Here is a 27,903-nt window from a genome sequence, read left to right on the forward strand (position 1 = left end):
GGATAATTGGGCATCAGGGCACTTCTTTATACTTATTAAAAACACTGATTCATTTATACATAGGAACAACTAAATAAAGATTGCATTGTGAAATATGAAAAATCTAAACAAAAATTGTGAATTCATTGACAAAACTTCTGTTCAAACGAAAAGTTTTATCACTAGACATGGCAGTCCTTGTGTCGATGTTGCCTTTTAAGTCTCATGAACCAGTAGATGGAATACTTTGTTTTTTCTTTTTACTAAAAGCAATCTATTCTACCAATTCAATTAATTGACACTAGTTTAAGTTATTTGTTATCCAATTTGATGTAGACATTTTATCTTTGATTTTCTCATCAATGATTAACATCTATTTTACCCTCTAAAGTGGATTGTACTTGCACACTTCTTTAGTGGAGTAAATTCCAAATAAATGATCAATTTATTCTTGAAAGCTCAATAGATGATCAATTTAGTAGGTTATGGTTTTAGGAACTTGCATTGTATGACAACAATAATATTTCATTCATCATGGTAAACATTTCATATAAGCGTAATTTACATGATAGAGACGATAAATAGAATAAAAGAGTTGTTTTGAACGGTGTCAGGGTTGAATAATCTGAATTGCATGGACCCGTTGTAGACATTGATTTACTATAACTCTTCATTCTAGGCACTAAATTTGAACTATCTAAGTTCTAAAATCCAAGAGGTATACTCTTGTGGAAGCAGGAATTTCTGAGGAGATGCTATGTTAAAGGAAACCTGGATATTTCTACGAAATTCATTTGCATCTTCCTTGCAACTAAACGAGTCTGCACATGCAAATTGCTCTGCCGAGTGTGCAGCTTTCACTGATGGCACCTGATACACACTACATCTTGCAGGTGGTATAGTCCTTCTCTTTTGTCTTACAGTCTCAAGAAGAGCATTTTCCATCACCAAACAAGAAAATCAACAGCAGAAGAAAGAAGTCATTGTGTGGGTGAAGGAAGAGCAGAAGAAAATCAATAGCAAATAATGATCTTAAAATCATAAAACCAAACATTTAAATTACAGCTTTACACATGATTATGATACAGAAGTAGATACATGAAAATTTGACGAGACAAAAATCAGAATCAGTACCTCTTCCAGGATTGCATCCCTAACTTGGTCATAATTAGAAACAGATTCCAAATCCATCTTACCCGCCACTGTAGATCTCGATCAAGGTTGTTGATCAGTTGCTGGAACCATGCCACTCTATGGTTAGTCAAACATATTTTAAGAAAGATAAGCAATATCATGATAGAGTTACTAAAGATGAGAGGAGGGGCATGTTGGGTATATTGTAAATAAATGGAAGGAGACACAAGAGAGTGTGGGGCAGGTGCAGAGCAGGAACATGCACAGTGGCATGCAATGCAACCCCTACCACCATTCCAATCTCAAATTATTCTTGTTCATGCAAAATGTTCCTCATCATTTCTTCTGCTTTCCACTGTGGTCCCTCTCTTAACATACAACAACTGCTTTCACAACCAATCATCCTCATTCATCTTTTGCTTTCCTCAACATTCAAAACTATTTCATTTCCATCAATTACATATGGCAACAGCACCCTTGTTCAATTTAAAAAAAATACTGAATAACAGTTTTTCTAGAAACGATAGGAGCATGCTGTTATCATCTTAACGTGAATGTGAGAATACCCCATTTCTACGTTAAGCATTTTTGCAAGTTAAACAATTTTTTGTATTTTAAATTGAAATCATGCTACTTTCACATCAATTTTAGCATTTAATTTTGAATTAAAGTTGAGTAAAATATATTTTTGTCTCTTGATTTCAGGCTGCACACTTTTAATTAAATTGGAGATTTCACACTGCCTTTTTGTTCAAGTGTTATTATTACCCTCTGAAGTGGATTGCATTTGCACACTTTAGTGTATTCAATTCTAAATAAATGATATTTTTGTTAACAAAATGACAACTTCTCTTACAATTTTACTGAGAATTTTATTTTATTTTTTCTTAAATTCCAATGATAATTATTTTTTTGCATTTCTTTTCGTTAAAGGCAGAAGGGTTTAGAAGAGGAAGTTTTTGTGCAGAAGCTTGATTTGAATCCCATTCTCAATTGCATCTTCTCCAAGTCGTTTTCTTCTTTCTCAACGCGCGCTTACTTCTTCACGTTGCTTACTTCCTCAGGCTTCCTCAACTTTTGTCTTCTTCAACCTCTCAACAAAGTGTTGAACCCTTCTTTTTTTGAAAACCCCTTGGTTCTTCGTTTCCCCTTTGTTATTGTTGGTGGAAACACTTTTCATTCACCCTGTGTATACGAAAGATGTGGTAGTTCGTTATTGGTATCGATTTTGGCAGAATGACCCATTTTTACTATAGCTTGTAGTGGCAGGGTGATAGCAGTAACGTTAGGTCGTAGGTTTAGTCTTCATGGTCAAAGGAAATCAGGTTCTCAAAAACTTTGTTATTGGTAAGTACAATTGATTTGTGCATTTTTGTTTTCATTAACAGTTCTGTTCAAGGGTGGGTCGAAAAATGGTTTTTGTTGGAAATGTGTTTTATCAGGTAGGGTTTATTTGTACTGTTGTTTATGATTTAGTTCTGCTTGGGATTGTTCTCAGATTAAGTTAGACACACATGGGAAAACCACTTGATATAATTTGAACATTATCATACTACATTCTTTTTTTAATTTTTTTTTACACTTGAACGTGGTTACATTGATTATGTACCTAAAAATTTCATTTAGTTAAGTATTTTTTTCATCAGGTCCGGGTAGAGACCAAAGGTAAAAAGTATTGTTAATTTTTTCATACTCGTTCCAAGTTCGAAGTATCATTTGTACAAATAAGAATCCCGTCACATGATTTCTTCTTCATATAGATAGATATAGGATCTATTGAACAATTACTTAGAAGTACATTTTGTGAAAGAGTCCTTCCTATATGATAGAAAAGGATCCCATGATCCTGAATCGATCTTACCTGAAATCGAAAATCCCAAGTTTGTCTATGAATAACAGAACTAATTACACCTTTTAACTATGGAAGACATAATCAACTGGGAAAGAAATCTGCAAACTAATGATTAATAAATACAAACTCACTTCATGCCATTTTCATTTCTCAATTTATTTTAATACTTGAATGTGATTCCTTTAATTATGTACTTCGAAAATTCATTTTTGAAGGTAAAAATGTTCCTTTCTAAGCTATTTATTTTTATTTTTTAAAGAAATACAACACTGACAATGCTTACTAGGCTACAGAAATACTAACATTAGTTTTATGCTTTACTAGTTCAATATCTCTCGTATTAAAATTTTTATTGTTTATAGTTGTGATGATTTTGAATGACTGTAAAACCAATTTTCTTCTGATTTGTAGTGATCTTGAGATAATAAAGTGAGGTACTTCTTAAAATTTTATTTTAAAAGTTTACATTAAACCTTATATAACATTCTCAACATAATTCAAATCCTATGTATAATCTTAACTACAGCTTCTTATAAACGCGTTTGAGTAAACTCAATCAAGTATTTAATGAAATACTTATTTAATAGATTCATTTTGGTAAATTGTACTAAAATCTATAATAATACATAAAAATATATCTTTTTTTATATTAACATTTCGTTATTTCAGTTTTATCCTTAATTATATTAAAAATTAATTATATATTTTTTATCAATAATAATTCAAATTTTTATAAAAATTAAAAAAAACGAAAACACAATTTTACTAATTAAAATAGAACAAATATCATGAATTGCTTTTTAAGCAGATATCATATATTCTTGAATGCTCAATAGATAATGAATTTAGTAGCTTATGATTTTAGGAACTTGTATTGTATGACAACAATTATATTTCATTAATCATGGTAAACATTTCATATACACGTAATTTACATGATGGAGGTGATAAATAGAATAAAAGAATTGCTTTGAGCAGTGTCAAACAAACACTGTCATGGTAGACATTGAGATACTATTACTCTGATTCTAGACACTAATTTAAACTATCTAAGTTCTAAAATCCAAGAGGTACACTCTTGGAGAAGCATGAATTTCTGACGAGATGCTATGTTAAAGAAAATCTGCATCTTTCTACGAAATTCATTTGCATCTTCCTTGCAACTAAACGAGCCTGCACATGCGCATTGCTCTGCCAAATGTGCAGCTTTCACCTGATGGCACCTGATACACACCACATCTTGCAGGTGATATAGTCGTTCTCTTTGTCTTACCGTCTGAAGAAGAGCATTTTCCATCACCTCACGGTCATAAGGCTGCCCACACTGTGGCACAGCACAACGCCACTCCTCAGTTAATAAAGCTGAATCCCGGCACAAGTCCAAGTCTCTGCAGTCATTGCAATAACTGTACCCAAGAAGCAAAATTAAAACATGTGAATACAGGAATCTTAAAGCCTCTTTTTGTGTTCATGATTAACATTGTTGGGATAGTCAACATTGAGTGAGAAATCTTTTGCTCTTCAATAATGAAAACTTGTTAACTTTTTACCTGCATATGACGTTGGATAAGACGAATGAATGACAAGGATCATGAAACTCGGCTTCAGGAGCAAACTCTTTGACATCAACATATTTTAGCAAATTCTTTCTCAACACCTGCAAGTAAACGAACCAATCAGAACTACTGTTCTGCTCACCACAGCGTAGAGACAAGAAAATCAACAGCAGAAGAAAGAAGTCATTCAACCTAAATTACTCAAGGAAATATATGAATCTGCCATGGAATTATATGAATTTAACAAGGAAACATCTCATGGCCTCTGAAGTATATTAGAAGGATTCTATGTGAGACCATACAGCAGATGTACCACAAAAATATAATATTAATGATAGTATGATGATAAGACAGCATTAGGCCATTTAAGGAAAACAAGTACAAAAATTGTAGTAAATGTAAATCTCTCTTGCAGACCTCCTTTATTATGTTATGAAACAAATAAATGAATAACTGTTAAAAGAATTTTGCTAGCATTGCTTAAACAATTATTACCAAGACTTCATGCTCCACACTTCGGTCAAGGGCCAGGACAGCACAGACATGCTTGATAAATTCCAAGGCAGCATCCCCTCTATGTAATTCAGGGCCTGGTGATATACTCTGGTTGTTTTCTGATCTGCTCACCTCCTTCATATGAAGACTAATGTCGTGAACAATTCCTAGCAGTTTGTCCGCAAAGTAAGAGCTAATCTGTGGAATAGAATATGCAAAAACAAAAATAAGTATAAACTAATCCTTCGAAAGAAGAAAACATGCAATTTCAGTTTTGCTGTTATGTTATACCTGTCCTTTGATGTATTCTGTTATTTCTGATTCAAAAGCAGCTGCAGCTCCAATGCTTATTGATGGAGTACAGGTGTCCCCATCCTGAAATGAGGCCCTGATTTGTGCTTGGTTTTGTGCATAATTCCAGGGAATATACATGAATTGAGAAACGATGAAAACAAAATGGTCCTGTAGATAGCCATTATATGAACAACTTAGACACGAAGAACGCAGAACAGCTCCTGTATTAAATTACTGGCCATTCGACTTTAAATACAGTACATTAATCTTCAAATGTAAAGACTCCTTCCCTTCATCACATCAGTATTCGAGGTAAAAGTTTTACAAGGTAACTTACTTGGACTTTTTTTGGCAAGTATTCAGCAATGTTCCAGCTTGATATAATGTCTAATTGGGATTTATCATTCATGGCTTCATCAGATTTTACTGGTATTCCACCGTAGTTATACTACACGCAGAGAATCACAATGACAACAATATATGATTACATGATGTTGGACAGACAAATGAAATAATTGTAAGACTGCATGACTATATCACTTACAAACGTTAAAAAATACACTAACTTTCAAAGTTGTACAGCAAAAACTAATGATCTTCTCAAGTAATTAGATAATTAAGCACTTGGTCACCATCAGTATGCATTTGATGTCAAAAACAGTATAACCCAACTGGAAACAAGTACTGCTTGGGATTTGTAATATTTGGCTATGAGAACTACTATCACCCCATTACGAAATCATATACTATCTTCATCAATCAAGCATATTTCCTTTTTCCTTAATTAGAATCAGTGAAGAAACTCTAGTACTCATTTTGGCATCAGAATCAAAACCTCTCCCACAAAGATGCTATTTCACATACAGACAACCCAACATTATATTAAATACTTTCCACTAATTAAAGAAATTTTTTATTTCCCATGGATTTGCAAACATCCAAAGTTCAATTATATTATTATTTTTCTAACCAACCATTAAGAATTATAATTATCAAATATGTACTGCAAGGGATTTGTAATATTTGGCTATGAGAACTACTATAACACCATTACCAAATCATATACTAGCTTCATCAATCAAGCATATTTCCTTTTTCCTTGATTAGAATCAGTGAAGAAACTCTAGTACTCATTTTGGCATCAGATCAAAACCTCTCCCGCAAAGATGCTATTTCACATACAGACAACCCAACATTATATTAAATACTTTCCACTAATTAAAGAAATTTTTTATTTCCCATGGTTTTGTAAACATCCAAAGTTCAATTATATTATTATTTTTCTAACCAACCATTAAGAATTATAATTATCAAATATGCTTGGCAGACCTGTATTAATTAATTATTATTCTTAGGGGCAAAGCAATCCCCAGGCCATTCACAATTGCTTCAGAAATAATTTGAAGAAAAAAATACCTTGCGACAGTAATTAAAACAGTGAGGTCTAAACACTGAACAACAAAAAATCATGACAATACCTGATCCATAAATAGCAACGAGCACCAGAACTGTAGCGGTTCAAGCTCAATCCATTCAAATAAATCTCTAAAAAAATAAGTGATACAGGGTTACATAAAACAAGAAGCATCAGTCTAATGTCAATTAAGTTGAATTTAACAGAAAAGGAAAAAGACTCAACTGAGTTATTCTTTCATCACAACTTTAAGCAATTCATTTGAATTATCCCAAAGATAGCGAAACTATTATATAATAAAAGAAAGTTAATTTACGGCTTTTGCAATACTGACCTAGATTGTATAGTTCTTAACAAACTGTCACAGTAAGCTTTGGCTCTGGACAGATCATATTTCCCTGTGTCTATAATAATCTTCGTGAAGTTTGCAAATACAATTGTAGCACCTAACTTGCGGAACTCTGCCAACAACAATGCGAAGACCTTTTGCATGACCTATAAAATCAATGCAATCAATCGACATGAGTGACATTCAATTAAAAGAATTTAGTTAAGATATTTAAATCACAATGAAATGAACTAATAAAGGCACACAAGCCTGAAAAAAACCCCACTTTAAAGGCAGGAAAACACATTCTATATTACGATAAGAAAAGGAAAAATAAAAAATGAATTTAATTACATTTAGGAGTGCTCCCGATACGATTTAGTTCAGTTTCCAGCTAAAAAAATCATCCGAACCAATAAAAAACATGTGTGGTGCAATTTGGTTCGGTTGAAATTAATTATGCAATACAAACCAAACTATTGCAGTTTGAGTTCGTTCAGTTTTTGCAATTTCAAAACAACTTTGCAACATTTTATTTGTTGAACAAGCATTTAACTTAAAAGCATTACCAATGAACGAATTTAAAGCAAAACATTACATATTAGTTGTTGTCAAACATTTCATAATTATAGTAAAAAATACAAAACAAGATAACCATGATGAAAAGTCAAATAATTCTATACTACATCAATGAAACAGTCAACTGCAAGCAACAACATAACACTAGATTTCTGACAGAAGTAACACGAAGAATAATTTTAATTGATAAATGCAAAGATCTAAATAATACTATATAAATTAAACCATATTCAAATTTAATAAAAAGCTCAATTGAAATAGATGAAATTTACTTACATTTAAAAAAATAAAAATAACATGGAAATAATAAATAGAATGCACTAGGCAGTTTGGTTTGGTTTTCAATCCCACACCGCCAACTAAACCAAGCTGAGTAGTCCGGAGAGAGAAAAAAAGAAACTAAATACAATTCAATGAATTTGGTTTCTCAATGGGCAGTGTTTGAATTCGATTTTCTGTTTTCCAATTAGGATGGCTCGCTTTTAAACACCTCTAATTTCACTCACTATAGAGCTTTTAGTGTAAATTGTTTACCTTGTGGAGTAGCTGGTGGAGAGCTGGATCATGAAGTTTTGATTTAGGGCTGCAATGCAGAAAGCAGAACAGGAATTAATTAGACAAAAAAATACTATGACTGTTAATACTCAGGTAGTGTGGACCCATAAGCCCATTTGTGTGGTTGTTTAACAATGGCTAAAGAATGTAGTAAAAACCTGCAAAGCCATCTGTACAGATGCTGCAAAATTGAATCAGCATAAACATTTCCTGATGTCACTGCATCTGCTAGGCACCGCTGGATCAACTGCTTAAGGACTCGAAAGGCATGTGCACAAGAGGTAGACTCATCAAAACCATTCTGATCATTCATGGAAAATGCTCCAGAATCATGTTCATGACCAAATCCTAATAGAGTGCCTCCTTCCATTTCATTAACTAGGCTGTATTTGAGTAGAGCATTTACAGCTAGGTGGTGTATCTGCATACAAATTAATTAATAAATAAAAATAAAACCATCATTAACTTTTAATTCTCATTCAATATGGAGAAAGTAACTTTAGATCATTGAACCTTTAACTCCACAGTTACGTTTCTATAAGCTCCAGGATATATAAGAACAGGTTGTTGGACCTATTTTCAAATAGCACAGCAGTCAATTTGAGCAATCAAATATAAGCATTTTAAATCATCAAATAATAACAAATAATGAGCGAAAATTATTCTCCGGTGACAATATTGGCACGCTTTAGGCCTCTATAGTATTTATCGAAAAACCATTGGAAACCTAAAATCTTATCATTTATGTCAGAGTGGTGAATTAGTTCATTATTATTCTGTTACTAAATCTGGGAGATTTCTCCAACAGATAACATCTTTTACAAAAGAACAAGTTAATCATGGCAGTCATGTTATAAAAAGTTGTTACTGCATATATTTGTAAAAGAATAAGTTAAAACCAGAGTGGTTAAGTACAGTACAATAAAAATCAGAGTGGTTGAGTACAGTACAATAAAAATCAGAGTGGTTGAATACAGTACAATAACCGCAGCTTTCATAAGCATACAGAAATTGTTTTGATTCTCAAATAATAATAATATGTTTTGCGAAATTTATAAGTGGAAAACATTAGGGTCTGCAAAAATTCTGGATAATAAAGAACCAAAATAACTACGTGGCATACCTCGTCAACAAAAAAGTTCTGTTCGCCGTTAATCCCACCTAAATCTGGAAGGCCATCATCAGATATCCAAAGAACCTGTACAAATGGAAATCTCCTTCATGAATTATCATTTTAGGAACTATATTATGAATTACTTAATGTTCAACCCTGACCTCTTAATAATCACAAACCCACATTTGAACATACCAAAGCTAAAATTATTTTGTTCATGTGAGGACACAAGATGTAAAACATCAAAAACAAAGAAAGAGCAATAAATTTTCTTTTTGTTGATGAGTCTTAGAAAGTGCATTTATATCTTACTCAACCAAAAAACTAATAAGGAAAGATTTGCACCCACTCATTTACTATAAATTGACTATACTTTTAGTCGATATGGGATATCTAACATATTCTCTTACATTGATAACTGCACCATCTCAAACATGAGACTGGATATTATTGACTGGTTAGATAGCAAATCGATTGCAGATGACATAATATATCCAACAAGTTAATTTTGTAGGATTGAGTCTGATGTAAACTCACTATCTAGATATGATATTACAATAACTTCAATCAAATTAAAATTAAAACCTGTTGACAATCCCGCAATGCTCTTGAAAAGAAGATATCTGCCATAAATATGAGCCAGTCAAGTTCAAAGTTCCCCAGGGGTACCTGCAAAGCACATGCACAAGAAAACAAAACGTCATACAAACTACAAAATATAACTTCTCAACTTAAAAGTATTTCGCCTCCAGGAACAATTAATGGCGTGTAAAGAGAGCTACGTATGTTTTTACTTGTCTTAAATAACCACTTTTGTTAATTGAACATTCCTAAACTATAAATTTCTTTTACAAACAAATATTTTTTTCAATTTTTTTTATAATTTCCCCCCAGATATGCTTCTAAAGATTGAAGTACTTACATGAGCATATCTTGAGAGAGCAATTCTTTGATTTAACCATTGGACTGATGCAGCACAGCGTTGCATTCCAACTTTACCAGCAGTTTGTTGCCATCCAAGAATCTAAACAACGCCAAAATTAAATATATTAACAAAAAAAGAGAGGTCTAGTTACAGACATGGTTGAAAAGGACTACTTGTTTCAGACATTTTTACCTGGTACTGACTATCACGTGCATTGTAAGGAACACTCAGACAAGGAAAATCATCTAGAGCTCGGATGCCCAATTTTATTAATTGAACATTAGGGCATTCAATGACAGCAACCATAGGCACATGATTTTCCCTTCCGTGACTAAGATTGAGAGAAGTGCAAAATAACTCAGTCCAAAAAATGTAAACAGGAGCTTATAGAATTTCATAAAATAAATAACTGGGAAAGCCTCAATCTTTTAAGGACCATAAAGATTAGCATTGTAAAAATTTATGGGACATTAGAATGATAATTAAGGTGAAGAGAGAAATTAAGCGAGATTTAAATAAATGTAGTTCTGAAACGTTCAAAGAGATTTATAGTAAACCAAGATAGAATAGATAACCTGTGACCATTTATTGCTCTTTGCATCACTGTTTCAGCATCCTTGACATGTGCGACATAGTCCACCTGTATATAGGACATAATTATACTCAAACTTGATACAGATTAGTAGACAATCAAAAAAATGTAGTAGACTTACCTTAAAATTAATGTCATTCCTCGGAGGTGGCTCAATAGACAAAGCCTGGCAAGCATCATGAAATTGTCTTTCAAGAAAAGTCGGTGATAAATCTTTGTTTTGATAGGGATTAACCACCACAACAGTTATTGCTTTTGATGCAGGAAAATATCCAACATATATAGCCCGTCCCTCAGAGAGACTGAAATTCATAAAGGAGTATTAAATATGAAACTAAAGCTTTAAAAATATTGGAAGAGAAATAAAAAAATAACATGAAGTTTCAAAGCAAATGCAACTATATGTTTTTAACACAAATGAATGAAGAAAATAATCTCTGTAAATAAGGAGCCTCCACTTACCTGTGGTACAAATAAAAGAAGGATAAAGACTGTTCAAGATAAACACATTCTGTCGTAGTCTTCATGTGCAATTCACTCAAATTCCATGGTTCATGAAGACTACGTTTATTAGCAGTTTTGTCCACCTTACATACGCAACCAAGCTGGATTATAGCATTAAACTCCAGCGGCACCTTAGTTTCATATATTCCCTGATATAAAACTGAGTCCGTAAATTTCAATTTAACTACACTGATCATATATATTTTAGACTACAATATAATATTGATAATACAATTTAAGCTCTTGATTGGAACTTAGTAACATAAATCCAAGAATTATACGGGGGTTGTAAAAAATTATTCAGATTCGAGAGAACCCCCATTTTATACAATATAAAAGATCCTCACAATTTGGAACACAAATAGACCTTTCGCACATTGCCAAATTCATATAACCTAAAAGTTTATAATAAAAAAACCACAGTTCATATCACAACTTTTATCAGTCAATGTTGAAAAGTTCGACTTTATCATGAACCAATCTAGTAATTTGCTAATCAAAATGAAAGACACACAATAAGCCAGGAAAATATTTTGAATGAATAGTGCATATTCAATGCCTTGCTCAGAAGAAAATACAATCTAGTAGAACTATATTTTAATGAGGCCAACCATACTCTTACAAATACATGGCACATACAAGTGTTTAAACACAGAAAAAACTACCTTTAACCCTGGGTAAAAGATAAAGACAACTTCGTATTTATTGAAGTCAAACTACCAACCAGTAAATACAAGAATTTACTGTACATCAAATTAACAACCAAATATAGGGTGAACAACAAATTGGTACTCCATTCAATAACTTTTTGTATATGTTAAATTCCAATAATATAACCATTGATTACGTTGAAATTATCTCAATGTTTATGCATACAAAATTTTCAATAAATTGGGCATCTATAACTAGATCATCTTATAGTAGACATTGGTTTATATTTTCAAAATTAATGTTTGAAATTTTATAGAAATTAAGATATGCAATAACATCTTTTAAAGATTGGATTATAAACTTTAATATATGCAAAGAATATTATTGGATGTACTAACATGATCCTCACTCATACTACACACACACACACACATACAAGATGATTAGTCAGTATGCTGACCTCAATATCAGGATCCGCTAGGAGAGTTGCAAGTTTTTTGCTTACTTCCCCATATTCAATTTCATTAATTGAGACCTGCAAAATTTTCACGTAATAATGATACATTTAAAGGAAAAAGCTAACAAAACCTACTAAAACTGAAAAAAATAGAAGCAATATCACCACATACCTCATATAAGTTATAATTCAGCCTTCCACGAGGAAGAGTCTTGTTAACACGTTTACCCATAAATTCTTCAGTAATTGGAGATCTTGAATTGAGGTAAAAGACTCTAGGAACAGAAACAGGAATCTTATGCATACTCCCATCAACAACAACCCAAGCAAAAAATTGGCCTATCAGTGAACTGGGAACTAATTGTATTATCTGAACCACAAAAATGGATAAGAAATTTTAAAAATCATACCAATCATGAAGAAAAAAATTGACTACCTGCAAAAAGTTAACCTTACCTGCCAATGACACTTCGTTAAGTCTACCTCAAGCCTTTTAAGATATGAACTGACATGACTTCTTCCTAGATTCCTCTTACCATTCATTTGTTCAGAAACACCATTTATGCGATTAGATGTCTTTGATTTCTCCAATCTGGGAAAACAAATCTCTTCTTTAGTCAGGTTTTTGTCCAACAATCAATGTTCAATGTATGGCTTAAAGGATGCTAGGTCAGTTAATAGTAAAGTCAGTCAAACAATGATATGAACCTAACATTATAAACTTCACAACAGGGAATAAGCTTCAACAACAATTGTCACACCATGAAAGCCAGGAATTGTAGTAAGAGTCAAAGGCCCTATAAAACCCATATAAAACCACATTCTTTCAATGTAGGACTCAAGTTTTATTTTGGTAATAAATATAGAACTCAAGTCACATACATTACAATTGGATCCTATCACATTATTCATGATTGGTCCTTCACAGGTTACAGTGGCCCAGTTAACGAAAGCTGTAGATATTTGTGGATACCCTATTCTATTTGGACAACTTGTATACAGTTCAATGGGTGTTACTCTCCAATCAAATTTAGAGTATCATCTCAATAATACACAATGACATTTAATGGAATCCACCGAGGTGAAACTCTGATTCTGATTGGAAAACAACACCAATGATACTGTCCATTTCAATTCTCTTAAGTTTCAATTTCGTTTTCATTTAAGCCAGGAATAGTTTTGTAAGTACTAAACTCTTCAGATGTCACAATAAAGACTCGTGTCATACAAATTCTAAAACACAACAATTTCATAATATACAAGAACATAGCAATGCTAAATTCCCCCTTTCGAGCTTTTTTATGTGCTAACTCTATTAGTTATCATGTTAACCGGTGTCTGCCAATAAAATTACATGCATAATGCAGAAAAGAAAAGTATTTCAGTAGAAGATCCAAAGGACGTAGGATTAATACATTGTTTTAGCTCTTTCAAACAGCCCAAGACTATCTTTTGGGACTTGCTCTTAATGGAGGAAACCACCCCGAAGAGTTTCCTAACACCAAGGTATGAACTTAGATATATAGGTAGCAATGGGCACTTTACCTTTGCTTCTTTCTTCTTTCCAGAATATTTTTCCACATTTGCTTCTTTACTTGAAGCCATCCCTGATAATCTACATTTCTGTCTACATTTTCATACGTTTCATCTTGTTGTAATGGTGAAAGTCGATTTTTCTTGCTGCTATTATCTTTACTATGCTCTTGCTCCAAATCTTGTTGATCACTGAGCTTCCTTGAATTTTGTTCATTATTAGCTTCATAATGCCTTATAATTGGTCTAGGTCCGTATGTAGAACTCCTACCCTTGTTTCCAAAGTCCTCTAACTCATTGAGAATCTCATCATCCATCACAGGAGAGACACGATTTGAGTCATTATGCTTTTTTGACTGCCTGTTTTTGTTCATTGATTCAAAGGCATCAACTATTTTCCTTTGGCGAAACTTGTCTTCCTTCTCACGAACCTTTTTGTGCAACCAATCAGGATGAGCTACCCTAGGGACAGGATTTGAAACCTGCGGCATTAAACTCCTTTAGAAGAGCAAACAAGAATGGATTATTTCAAATACATACAAAAGAATTCAATAAACCTTTTGCATTGCAGCAGGAATAGTGACAATCTTTTGAATTGCAGAACTAAGCCTCTGCTTGTAATAGGACCAATCAATTATCGAACGAATGGCAACTTCTGATGAAACCTTGCACCATTTTCGGACATAGAACTTCATTACCTCTGCATACATTAAGCATACACCTATTTAGAATATGGACAAGAATAATTTTGTTTTATCTGTCAGTTAAGAAACTAAAAGAGTTACCGGCATCAGTTTCAAATATTGCCACAGGAATAGCACGCTCACTAACTGGTGTGCCCTGCAAAGGCAAATAACCTTTTAAAATAGAAGTAACTAGGAGATAAAGAAGTTGTGATGATTGTAGGCAGATGAAAAAGGAAAATAAATATTTGCGATTCACAAATTTTCTGTATCAAACATGGACAACACCTTTGGTTCACTTGCAACTATGTACTGACATCGAAGACCTTTATCTTTGACCATTGTATCTCCAAGAAAGTCAGCTAGACGTCTAGCAGTGGTAACAGCACAAGACTTCTGCTCACCATAATCAGCTAAAGATTTGCTCATGGTACTTGATTCTGATATATAATCAAGCAACTCACTGTCTGCAACATCCTTTCCCTGGTTCTGTATGACAAAGATTTGATAAAATAAGGAAATAAAAAAGTTGTACCTAGTCATGAGCATCGATATCTTAAAACTAATTTGAGCCAAACATATATGAACTCTCTTAATAATCATTAAATTGTTTTAGGAGCTAGAAATTAACTAGCATACATCAAGAAGATCAAGCCAGCGGTTTGCCACCGATGCAACAGCTGAATAACATTCTTCTAATGTTGAACCATGGAGAAACTTGTCAAAAAGTTCAGCCTGTGACAAGAAATGTGTTTCACATTAAAAAAAATTGAGAAAAGAACAACCATAAAAAGAACCTCAACATTGAACAAAATGTTATGTTTAAATGTGATGGCAATGCATTAATGAAAAATACATAAAGAGAATTTCATCAAAGCTGTTAGATGAGCCAATCCACAAAATAGACACCCACTAAGTTTGGGGCTACTATTTCTGCAAAATTAGAAAGTACAATATAGTTACCAATTTTTGTGAAAAAAATCAGCTATTACTTATAAACATTAATTCATTCACTTTAATCAGTTTTTGTTCCACAGATGTTAATATTCTCACTTATCAGCCTTGTATTAAAAAAATTGACAGGTTTATCATTCCCATGAACAGCATCAGGGAGAATATTGTATGGCATTGCAATTAAAGATGATGATCACAATTCTTTATCAATATACCTGGAAAACTTTGATTAGCTTCAGTTCACCTCTGCGCTTGATCTCAAAACCTTTAAGCTCTGCAAGGGTCCCGTCATCATTAAAAACAGCATATCGCTTCTTAATCAAAATTCCTTCTTCCTTGGAAGCAGGAAGGATCATTGCCTACACCAAAGCAAAGCCATATAAGTAATTTACATATCTTAGAATTTGAATTTAAGCATAACTTAACCCTTTAAAATTGGTTTGGAACTTAGAATTATCTCAAGTCAATATAAAGACTTGAGTTTTTCCGATACAACATGAACACAATTGCGGTTTATGTGGAAACAATAGGATGGGTGGCCCAATAATAGGTCTACAATAAACTCAGATATCATCTTAGATTTTGGGTTTTATGCTTAAGCCAACACTATAAAATCTACTCGTGAAGTGAGAATTGTCCCCTGCTTATAGTTGCTACTTTAGTCTTACCACTGGTCAATCAAATAGTAAAAGTCGAGAAAACATCAAAATCATAAAATATGCCTACATTTTACCTTGTATGGCCCATCCACCTCAAATTCAATAGAGCATTCACTATGAGTTGTATAAGTTTTCCGGATTGGATCTGTGAGTGTCTGTCAGAAAATTCAAAGAATGAATTAATAACAACCAATAGCAAAGCAACTGCAAAACACTGATCAGTAGAGTCTGCATCAAATTGTGAATTAAATAAATGATTTACAAATAAAATTACAAGCTGACCTGATATTGATCGTTTGTATTATTTATTGCCACATCAACATTAAGCATAACACAAGGGTATGATATCGTGAACTTCTTCTTTGGGTCTCTGAAATCATTAAATATGATAATCATTACCAGATTTCTATCAAGAGCACTGAACATTATTGATAATTAGATAGAGAAAGAGACAATTTGGAAGAAAAACAGGGTAAAAAAGCAGGAAGCAATATATTGGTTACAGCTAACACCTCAAACTACACTGAAGGCATGAGGAATGATAGAAGAACATCCAATCATCCTTATTAACAATTAGGCACCCAAATAAATGTCCCTTAATATTGGAAGTCAGCAATTTCCTAAACTTCTTCATTATATGAACAAATTAAACCATGATTGTCTTAGAATAGGCAGTATTAAGCAACTAAAAGAAAAACAATCAATTAAAATTCCAAAACATGTAGTCTAATTATACACGAATAGAGCATACGTTGTTTTAAAAGTGAAATTTTCCGGAAAAGATCCAGGTAGTGCACACCAAATACCATCCGTGTCTAGTTCAAGTGGTTTTCCTATTTTTTCTACTAGCAAGCGGGCATTCTGAATTATTTTTGCACCAGTATATGTCACTACTCCAGCCATTTCCATGGAATACCATCTTGCACCCCTGTAAGATAAACATCAACGCAAGGGATGATTCAGGAGAAAAAAAATAGCAAATGTAACTAAATGAACTCCAATGAAACTTCAGGAAAATATGAAGGTTCATTTACTTACTTGCGCATGACATATCCATAAAAGGAATTAAGTATACACTTGTGAGCAAGTTGCAATGAATCATAAAGCACAACCATATCCTGATGCATGAAATAATTATAATTAAATCCTGTCATAACCGAGTATTGCTCATAGTAAATGAATAACTTGTTGAAGAACCTACAAGTTACAAATATATTTTATACCTGTGCTTCTTGGATCTTCATAGAATTTCCACTAGCCTTGGCCTCTGACAATTTTCCCTTCCAAACCTTATTGAGACCTTTATACTCGTATCTTCTATCCCGGAAACTTCAAGATAGCACAAAATAAGGGCTTAGTACACGACAAGCAAGAAAAGAAAAAAGTGCAGTACCAATTTAAAGAAATTCTAAGGTTAGGACACGCGGTATCTATGAACTGTATAACGTATATGTTTCTCAAGTTATGAACATCTAAGGAGATAATAATTACTTTCTGCCTCTAACTACATATGCAAAAGGTTAACTTTATCATTCAAAATTAATCTCCAATGATATTCACTCACCTGCGAACAGTGTCAACATAAAATGGATTTTCCCGCATGCAGATTCCTGCTTCACGAATTTCAGTAACAGGTTTGTCGAGTACCCGCTTATATGCCTGTGGAATCCATCAAGATTTAGTAATCATATATTATTCAATCAAACATGTTCAATGAAACAGCCATAACCTTCTGACAGTATTTCTTTAATCGATCTTTCAGTCTTGATTGTTGCTCTGATTTGGGAAGGTCAAGAAAAGATTTTGATGACCTCTTTTCAGAATAGCGGTGTAAGGATTTGTTGTTCTCAGAATCATCAACAAACTCTGATTCAATTTGTGTCTTTAAAGCATAGTAGTCACTGAAGGATTTCAAATAAAAGTTATAGTCAATAGTTTATTAATTTTCAAATAATGTCCTCAAAAGATCTGTAGAACAGGGAACATTAAGTGAAAAGAAAATTACACCTTTTCTTTGCCATGAATGTTTCTCCACGCCAAACCCACTCAAGCTTACGTAGGCAAGTCTTTCCAGGACGATTAAAATCACATGCAGTGCAGACTTCATCGGTAACAATTGATGGTGGCTGCAAATATGAATGAGAAGAATGGGAGGTTCGTATTATCAGAATTTCAAAATTCAGAATGACAATCTTATTGGAAATATCAAGAGAAAACAACAATGATATCCTTAGCTCCTAGCATTTTACATCATATGCTTATCCACACTCAATGTTTGCCATAAAACGATCAGAAATTGTTGTGATAATGTGGCGAGATGCATTGCCTCTATCAACAATAATCATAAGTGTGTAACCCAATTTTAATATATGCCAGAGACTGCATAAATGCCATCTTCACATTTAATATGCCTCAAACTGCATACTGTAGTCATCCTCATATTTTACTACTCTTATTAACATTATTTTGAAAAACCATCTGAGGAAGATAGGAGAGCACTAGGGATATTTTAACACGTAAATATATTCTGTTTTGATAATTAAATTCTGCAATTTATAGAGGTAAAGACTTATTTTAAATTAATAAAACTCCAATACCAGGGTATTATGTATTCCAAAAGGCCTAAAGAAGGTCCAATTGAAATTAGGAGAAGGGGTGTGAAATGGGTGTGGGAAGAGAGTAAAATGTGAAGGAAAAGCTACAGTATGAGAATGCGAATCTGAGAAATAGGGAAAGCTTTATGTTGATAGGGATCATGTGTATCTTTCTTTCTTTTCAGCTCAGAGCTTGGCGCCAAAGGCTTTTCTTCCTTGGCTGGGGTATTTTGCTGTTTTTTTAATCAAAATACACTCTCACTTCTGGTGGATAGAGTTTATTTCTACCAACATGCATATCCTGCTAAAGTGCAGGAATATAAAATACAAATATCATCATACCTGAAGTCGGTTTGTTAAAATTATGTTTGGATACATAGCGGCTACATCCAGGTGATAAATGAGGGGACATTCATCACGTGTTGGCAAATCTCGTAATTTTACAAGCTGCATGCACAATGAGAAGTGGTCAGTCATCTTTATTCAAGCGTATTGAAATTTTCAGTAGTTTAGATCACAATAAACAAATGTGCATATCTTAGGCAATGCAATGACATATGAATAGCAAATAATGATCTTAAAATCATAAAACCAAACAATTAAATTACAGCTTACTCATGATTATGATACACAAGTAAATACATGAAAATTTGACCATACAAAAATCAGAATCAGTACCTTTTCCAGGATTGCATTCCTAACTTCGTCATAATTAGAAACAGATTCCAAATCCATCTTACCCTCCACTGTTATAGCATACTGTAGATCTCGATCAAGGTTGTTGATCAGTTGCTGGAACAATGCCACTCTATGGTTAGTCAAACATATTTTAAGAAAGATAAACAATATCATAATAGAGTTACTAAAATATAAACTAGTAGAATTATGGTTTTCATGTCTGCTCCAGTGGTCCTTCCCCTTGGGCATACACACAAGATTTCCTTATTTTGCAAAGAAAATAACTATAAGTGGAAGAAATAATAACTAAACGTATAAAAATTGCTAAAAGATTGTATGACATGTTTATGATAAAAAGGAAAGCTAGTCACCAGTAAAGTAATTTAAGATAGAAACAACAAACCTGAAAACCAGATGGCTCTAATGTAAAACTAGATGGGATGTCAGATCTGAATACACCACTTTCAAGACATTCCACATGACCACCAATGTATGTCTCACTCTCAAGAAGATGATTATTATGAAACTTCTCTGGATCAGACTGGTGTTTGTTAGGGCATATAACATTGGCCTTGTATGCCTGTAAAAGATGCCAAAACAATTAAACTGAAAGGAGAGAACGTTAGATGAAAAAATTTAAGCAGAGAATTCCACCATGAATAGTAAGAGCTCACCTGCACCATAAGTAACATTTCACAGAGGGTTCCACTACCTTTGCGCAAAACCTCGTCGGGTGGCATAGGTATAATGGTTGCAAGAGAGAAGATAAAGGGATGAACATAAGTTGTATATAAGTAATAAGTTGCCACTGCATCAGAAACAGAATAGGAGGCCATCATCTGCAAAAACATTTTAAAAAAATGATTAAGATGTCTCATGACCTGGATACATAACTTCTCAGATTTTCCAATGTCAAAGTAGAACATACTCCCTAATCCTGAGAAAAAGACAAAAAAAAAAAGGCATAAATTAGTGCATATAAGAAGGGGGCAATTCTCACCCTATGAACTAGCTTTGGGGTCAAGGGTCAAACCCAAAATGTAAGATGATATCGGAGTCTACATCCATTAATGGGTCATTTACCATATCATCCGTGCCCCAAGCCTAATAGTTCTAAGTGTGAGAGGAGTATTGGGAAAAACTCAAATCACACATTGACTAAAGCTGGTACCAGTACCGTATATAAGTGGATGGCCAATCTATGAGTTAGCTTTTAGGGGTTGGTATTGGGGGTAAACACAAATTTCACTTCACCAAAATAATGTATACATGTGGGGAAACCCACATCTCACTAGCTGATTTTGCTAGATTAAGTTATCACCTAGGGACAATACCAAGATAATGTACATAAGTTGAGAGCCAGCCCTCACCCTATGACCTAGCTTTTGAGATTGATTTAGGCCCAAAGCCAAAACCTAAGAAGCTCTATATTTGCCATAAGTAGAACCCAAAACACCGACAAATTAGGAGACGTTTGTTTACACAAAATATAAACATAAAGTAAAAGGCCCACTCTTCCAAATTACCATAGCAATGTCACTCAAACAATTGTATCCCATTTTATTCTGCAAATAAAACCACAACTTTTCACTAACCTCCGTTTTAACGATGAATAGCAGTGGCAATAAAAATGAACATTTATTTTGTGCACAATCATAACAATTAAGCTAACAAGACAAAAAGGGTGTTCAAATAATTTTACTACAAATTCGCACTCTATTTCATTACAGAAAATGATTCATACCAATACATCATAGCAAACCAATTTAATAAAAAATAAAGACATCAGTTCAAATGACTCATACCTGAGGCTTTTCCTTTGCAAAACGCACCATGTCTTCAGGATGCACCTCCAATGGATCATATCCCAACTTTGCTTTTGTAACAGCCTAAAGAAGAACAAATTTGGTTAATTAAAAATTTGTGAGCTGAGAACTTATTCCTGCTTTACTTATTATAACATGCAAGGAAACTGTTCAATTTAATATAAAAATTAAGTTCTTTTTCAAAACTAATAAGTATAAAATTCTAAAATGATTTTCACAATATAGTAAATAAATTATGCATGGTTAAGTGGATAGCTTTTTGAGAAAATATTAGTTTGTCTTCATGCACACAGCTCATCACCCTGAAGTTACAGGGTGCCAGGATAAAAATGTTTACAATTCTGTTATTGTTGAAAATACATGGTACATTTCCAGCTTGATAATTCAGTGTCACACTGAAAAAGAAATTGTTAAGTGTGAGAGAATAACTACTTTGCATAAAATAAAACTGTTGAAATTAGTATAGTAGGTTGTTATCAATTAGCTGTAACTGATTTGGTTAGTTGGCTATAATTGTGAGACATAGGACTAAAACTGTGTGTATGAAGTATCCAATAGAGTCCATTTTATATAAGTTAATTACAATAATAGTTAAAGGAGATTTTATTCCTTTAATGTTCACAGAACTCCCTGTTAATTGCATTAAATTTCAATCTCCGACTGTAATGCAAATTAATTTTGTTTTGTGGCGCACGAAATGGAATTTAGCTAAAGAATTAAGATGTTAGAGAAAGACATGCTATGCAAATAGATTGTGACGAAAGGAATTAAATATGTCAAGTACAACAAATCTAATAAAATATTCTGCTGCGTCTTATGATATTATCAATACTCAGATACTGCTTCATTAATAAGAGTTGGAAAGTCGCCTTAATTATTGTCACCCTTAGTGCCCCTCAGCAGCAACCTCTAAGGGATTTCCTTAGTTGCAACATCAAGGGTGGTAGCTTAGTCTGACATTAAATAGATATGTGATTAAATGATAAGATAGCACTAAAACTTATCCTATATTGATTGTTGGGATGGATTAACCAGCATTTGTAACGCTCTAAGTTGGAAATCCAGGCATGAAGAAAGTGTAAGAAAACAACCTTAATTGCAATGAACCCTGGGCCCCTTAGTTGCATTAATTGCAACTTCAGGGGTGATAGTTTAATCCCCCACGTTAAAATGATGATGTCAGCTTTACTTTAAAATTCAATCTGTTAGTTCTGTTTCTTCCTTTAAAAGACCAAAATGAACGGTTTGGAACTTATCTATCAATATACTATACATTAGTCGTTCAATATCTCAATGAAATTCACTGAGCAACCAAAATTGAAAAAATAAAATAAAAAACTGATACATATATGAACTTGAAAAAGCATCGATAAAACAATTGAAGTAAACAAATCTTTATTTTACCATGTCTTAGAACAAGGTTAGATCAAGCAAGTCCCACAATCCCACATGAATATAAATAGAAGACATTTTTTTTTCTTTTGATTGAATTAAATATTTAAATATGTATGTATGTGTGTATATATCTATATATATATATATATATGTGTGTGTGTGTGTGTGTGTTTGTGTATCATGGAAGAAAAACTGTAATGAAGAAAATAGCAGTCATGATAATGGTAGTAAATATCACATGATACAATACGATTCACAACCCCCACGATACGAATCGTAGTAAAGCTCGTTTGCGTTCCCAAATCATTGTCGTATCATTCGTATCGAACTCTGAATCACGATTCTAACAAGAAACACAACCTTAATCGTGGGTCTCACTCCGAAATGGCCAGACACATGACCCAGTTTGGAAAAAAATTGCTAATCTACTTCTTTTCAATGGATGCGTACCAGTTCCTGATCTTCCCTACTCTGATTGTGATATGAATGTAATTCTTGGTGCCTTAATAACACAAAGAACATTCAGTTGGAGGAATCTTGAATAGAAAGATTCCAATTTTGAAGGGAGAATACAAGGAAGTTACAAACTGTTTTTTTTTTTCTACTCATACATAACTACTAACAGCAGTTCCTATTTATTGGAACTTATAGTTGGTCTCACTAACTCCTATCCAAACACAATTCTAAACTGACACATTATAGTTATTTCATATCAGATTGCCATGAATAGTTTTGTCTCTTTCTTTCTTATTCTCTTTGGACCAAACATTTATATGCCCAGATATTTTCTTTTTTCCATTTAACAAAGGAGTTAGGTGATACAACCTAGCCTAATCCAGCCATTATAACATTAACCTAATCTTCCCACTGATACAACCACTCTTTATGAATGTGTTTGTTATTGTTAATTACATCTTTACATGTTTATATGTCTCATATATTACATTTTGTAAATGTTTATGAATCTTACGATTTAATACGAAATGATTAACAATATGAAACATAAGTTCTCTAATACATGGTTGTCTAACTATTCAACTACCGTGTTCATGATTAATAAAATAAATTATGCGAACAGCTGAGAAATCGAGATCAAACTTTGTACCTTCAAGCCTTGGCTCCCCTGAGGGAGATAACTATCACGTTTAACCCAAGCAAAACAATCCAAATGGCAAGCATATTTGGCACGACATTCCCCTTGGTTTGTGTCACATTTGAACCCTAATTCCTGAATGATCATATAACAGTGATGAAAATAGAAGGAAAGGGAATGCCAACTAAATAAACTTAAAAAGAAAACTAATTGGTTTCCCGCTTTCACAATAACAGTAAAAAGGGAAACCAAATAACAAACATGATTTGTCCCAAAACTTTGGGACATAACATAGTCAAATTCAACTTCAAATACTGTGCGAACAGTTGACATTCTACAAATTCAAAGGGCTTTAATAGAAAATAGATATGCATCCAACATAATGAGATGGAGAATTGCACATAATGGTAGCATATACATTTTATTATTTTACCAATTAATGTAAGTCAATTGCCAAAAGCAAAAAGTTAACAACATACATCACTCATTTTGAACCCAAGATGGGTTGCCCTTCGTTCCAGGAATGGCCAATCGAAAAAATCACCATTATATGTCACGTAGATACCAGGTTTCACCTCTTGCATATGAGAGAACCACAATCTAAGAAGCTCAATCTGAAAACAAATAAAAACAAATGTCAACAAATTAGACTCATCATTACAAATAAAGAAACCACACACTGGAACAGATTTTCAACAACGAAATAAGATAACACATACTATATACCTACTGCTTATGGATTCACAGGTACCCTTACCTCATTTTGAACATTTGTCACTTTAAAACACCCTTCAAACTCTGGTTTTGGAGTGTACTCTATATCCTCTATATCATCCCCGACACACTATAGATAAAGCAAATAAATTATTTAAAGTTAACAGCCCATGACAATAACTAATGCCATACATTACAGTTTCTCAAGGTGCAATTCCTGAATCAGTTAACAACAATATTTCAAGCATAAGAGATGCATAATTTATTATATTCCAATTTCTAAATAATTTGCCACTGAAAACATTATGTAATCTCTAGTTGCATATCTAAACTTACAAATGAAGTCGCAACATTATATTCAATACTTTAATGCAAATCAATTAAACTCTGTGGACACAATTTGGGTTGTTGGGGAAATATAAAATCTCTTGCAGATAAACAATCTGAATAAAATGAACAATTTTTTAAAAGAAAGAGGAAGAAATTAGAAGATATTGATAACGAGAATACTAATGACAAGAATCTTTTGATGAGATGTTGGTAATTTCCTCTGAATAAAAAACAGTAAGAGTGAAAGACAGATTGCATGAATAACATTATGACGTTTACCTCCCTATTTATGATTAAATACCCTTGACCATCTACCATGTATGAAATCATCATAACTAAATCATAGTCAGCATCAGGAAACTTTAATGGAAGTTTTGTGGTCTCAATGTCAAATGCACAAACTCGAACTTCAGCACGCTGCAGAAGATCTGTCCTCTTTTCAAGTGTAACCCCATTATTGGACACTCCAACATCATACCACTGGCCACACCGTATATCTAGGTAATATGTTTTTGCAAGTGTCATGATAAATAGACAATATCATAGCAATGGAAAACAGGATAACAGAAAAAATATTAAAAGCAAAAAAAATAAGATCATAAAGTACCATTGTCAATGGCAAAACGAACATGATAAGGAACATCATATTCTCGAAGATCAGTCAAGCAATCTAGAAAGTCCTGAGGTCTATGTTCTCTGATAAGCAACAAGAACATGTAAGAAGAAAGGTTTAACTAAAATTATCTGAGATGAAAATATATGTCATTGCATAAAAGAAGTAATGTGAATATGAAGTAAGATGTGAAAATTGATCTACCTTCTTTCTGTTGACATGGATACAAAAGCTTCTGCAGTATCAGACTTAGCCTTATTTCTTTCAACAGAAGGCATCAGGTCTCTCTTCACATCCATCAATTGTTGTACGGTATCAAATGAAAGCTTTAAATAAGATTTTCTTAATCCAGATAAATGATTTTTCTGTCAAGAATCAAGAAAGCATCAGAGTCCATTTATAAGTATAGAGAAAGCAATCACAAACAACCCATTTGAATCAAAGCATAAACTTTTAAAGAAAATGCAACCTCGGATTTAACTTTCAGAAAGACATCGTCAAATCCACAAACAATTGCATGAAACTAATGCAGACTATATATCAAGACGAACCACATGCACTTGACTTTCTAAAGACTCTGGAAAAAAAATGCTAAATAAAATCGAATTAAAAATATTACTGGTGCTGAATGTTGTATTTTAAAAGATGTTTGTCGTGTACCAGACAAAGTGAAGCAGATAAGAAATGTATAAATTGCTTACAAGATCCAGGTCTTCTTTCTCTATAATTTCAATATCAGCAATCCGGGCTTCGTAACGTCTTCTCAGGTATGCTTCAACATCCATCTCCATTTTATCCTATTAAATTGAATTTATATAATCATAATTAACACTAACATCATGATGATTACTACAAAATAAACATTGAATCATAATATATCCACAACGGCAATGAACACGTTTAGACCAAAACGTACTACCATAGCACCACATATAACATACAGGAATGTTATCACCTACCTTTGTAGCTACGTAGAAGTAAGGCCGAAATCTGAATTTTGACTTGAATGAAGAGCCATCCTGCAAGCAGAATCCAATCAGTAAACTATTTCTTAAACCAGGTCACTCTTAGGAGAAAAAATTACTTTTAACTTAAGCAATCTTTACCTAAAAATTACCTGTGTGACAAAGTAAAGATCGACACAACTGTATTCTTTGTAACTGTTTTCATCCTGAACAGATGACTGCAAAAGTATGTAAAACCATGAATAGGCTAATAATAATGATCTATTTCAGGAAACCAACTAGCTGAGACTGCATATTGTGAATAGGAACCGGAAAACTCGACTGAGAATTGCAATTCAATCACTCATTCAGCGTAGCTATGTAATAACGTTTCAATTCACACTTAATCAGTGCTAGCGAATTGCAATAGTAATGTGCTTACGGATGCCAGAGTGAGTAGCCATCCGAGCCGTTTTTCACCCTCTGAAAACAGATCGAACCCTAATTTAGCTTCGAGCTCATCCTCGGGGTTGCGGTTCAGCTTCCGCTTCTTCGGTGCTCTGCTGTCTCTCCGGTCACGTCGCCGACCATCGCCGTTCATCGTTGCCCCAACGAGATCGAAGGTTTTGGCGTTGACGCTTTGAATGAAGGTTATGAGAGTTTGGAAAAAACTGCTACTAGCGTGAGTAGAAGATTGGGAGCGGAGGGAAGACACAATCAAGACGTTTTCCCGCGCTTTTTCCCGGGTCGCAAAGTAAAGTTTGGTCCGCAAAGAACAATCCGACGAACCGGAACGGTCCAAATTGAATAAGTTATACATCAAAGAAAATAAATTATCAATTTTAATTGGTTCAATACTTTTATTCATCTATCATCTATTTCCATTACAAGTCATCTATCTATAATTTATTATTATTATTATTATATTTTACAGAAGAATATTTTTTGTGACTTAGGTAAATGGTATATAACAACTGTATTTATTTTGTTTTCTCTAAAACATTTTTTCATTTAATTCTTTAATTCATAAAAAATACTTAATTAGAGAAATCATTATTAATATATTATTTATAATTTAAAGAAATCATTTTATATATATATATATATATATATATATATATATATGTTCATAATCAAATTGATTAGTGATTCTGATTAAAAAATTATAAATGCTGTGATTTTTATGAATCAAATTAATGATACAAAAACATATTCTTATGAAATCCGATACTAGTATATAATTTAGTGCATAATTATATATATAAAAAAATATGATATCTATAATTTTTATGCTTTGAAATTTTTAAATAAAAAAAACAAGTATTTATTCTGATTCAAACTAAAGGATAGTATTAGTACATATTTTAATTCAAAATTATATCATATAAGAGCATATTGTTAGCTATCGTTGCACGGTAAATTTGAGAAATCTTACTGCGTTTATATCAATCTCATAAC

At 33.0% G+C, this 27,903-nt stretch overlaps 1 protein-coding gene across 1 annotated transcript; it reads right to left on the reverse strand.

Moving 5' to 3' along the window:
* Positions 1-3,824: 3,824 nt before the first annotated feature.
* On the reverse strand, positions 3,825-27,213 carry LOC114169820 (DNA polymerase epsilon catalytic subunit A-like). Its single transcript, XM_028055140.2, has 49 exons — positions 26,888-27,213; positions 26,619-26,684; positions 26,461-26,520; positions 26,203-26,298; positions 25,706-25,866; positions 25,496-25,584; positions 25,168-25,385; positions 24,602-24,688; positions 24,324-24,458; positions 23,857-23,979; positions 21,336-21,419; positions 20,205-20,369; positions 19,934-20,110; positions 19,531-19,644; positions 19,195-19,299; positions 18,266-18,384; positions 17,988-18,159; positions 17,823-17,917; positions 17,482-17,587; positions 17,297-17,376; positions 17,010-17,186; positions 16,541-16,628; positions 16,333-16,413; positions 15,815-15,958; positions 15,285-15,380; positions 14,934-15,134; positions 14,748-14,802; positions 14,520-14,662; positions 13,975-14,444; positions 12,886-13,021; positions 12,602-12,799; positions 12,433-12,507; positions 11,280-11,470; positions 10,939-11,119; positions 10,801-10,865; positions 10,418-10,556; positions 10,223-10,324; positions 9,886-9,969; positions 9,310-9,384; positions 8,700-8,759; positions 8,345-8,607; positions 8,166-8,214; positions 7,059-7,219; positions 6,789-6,855; positions 5,648-5,758; positions 5,308-5,478; positions 5,017-5,214; positions 4,516-4,622; positions 3,825-4,371 (listed from the first exon to the last, which is right to left on the reverse strand). Exons 1-49 carry the CDS (start codon positions 27,044-27,046, stop codon positions 4,011-4,013), a joined length of 6,660 nt encoding a protein of 2,219 aa, XP_027910941.1. The 5' UTR covers positions 27,047-27,213; the 3' UTR covers positions 3,825-4,010.
* Between the last annotated feature and the right edge of the window lie 690 nt (positions 27,214-27,903).

The sequence above is a fragment of the Vigna unguiculata genome, chromosome 11, assembly GCF_037176805.1.
Source record: "Vigna unguiculata cultivar grain cowpea cultivar isolate G323 ecotype 2 chromosome 11, ASM3717680v1, whole genome shotgun sequence".
Classification (NCBI taxonomy): Eukaryota; Viridiplantae; Streptophyta; class Magnoliopsida; order Fabales; family Fabaceae; genus Vigna; species Vigna unguiculata.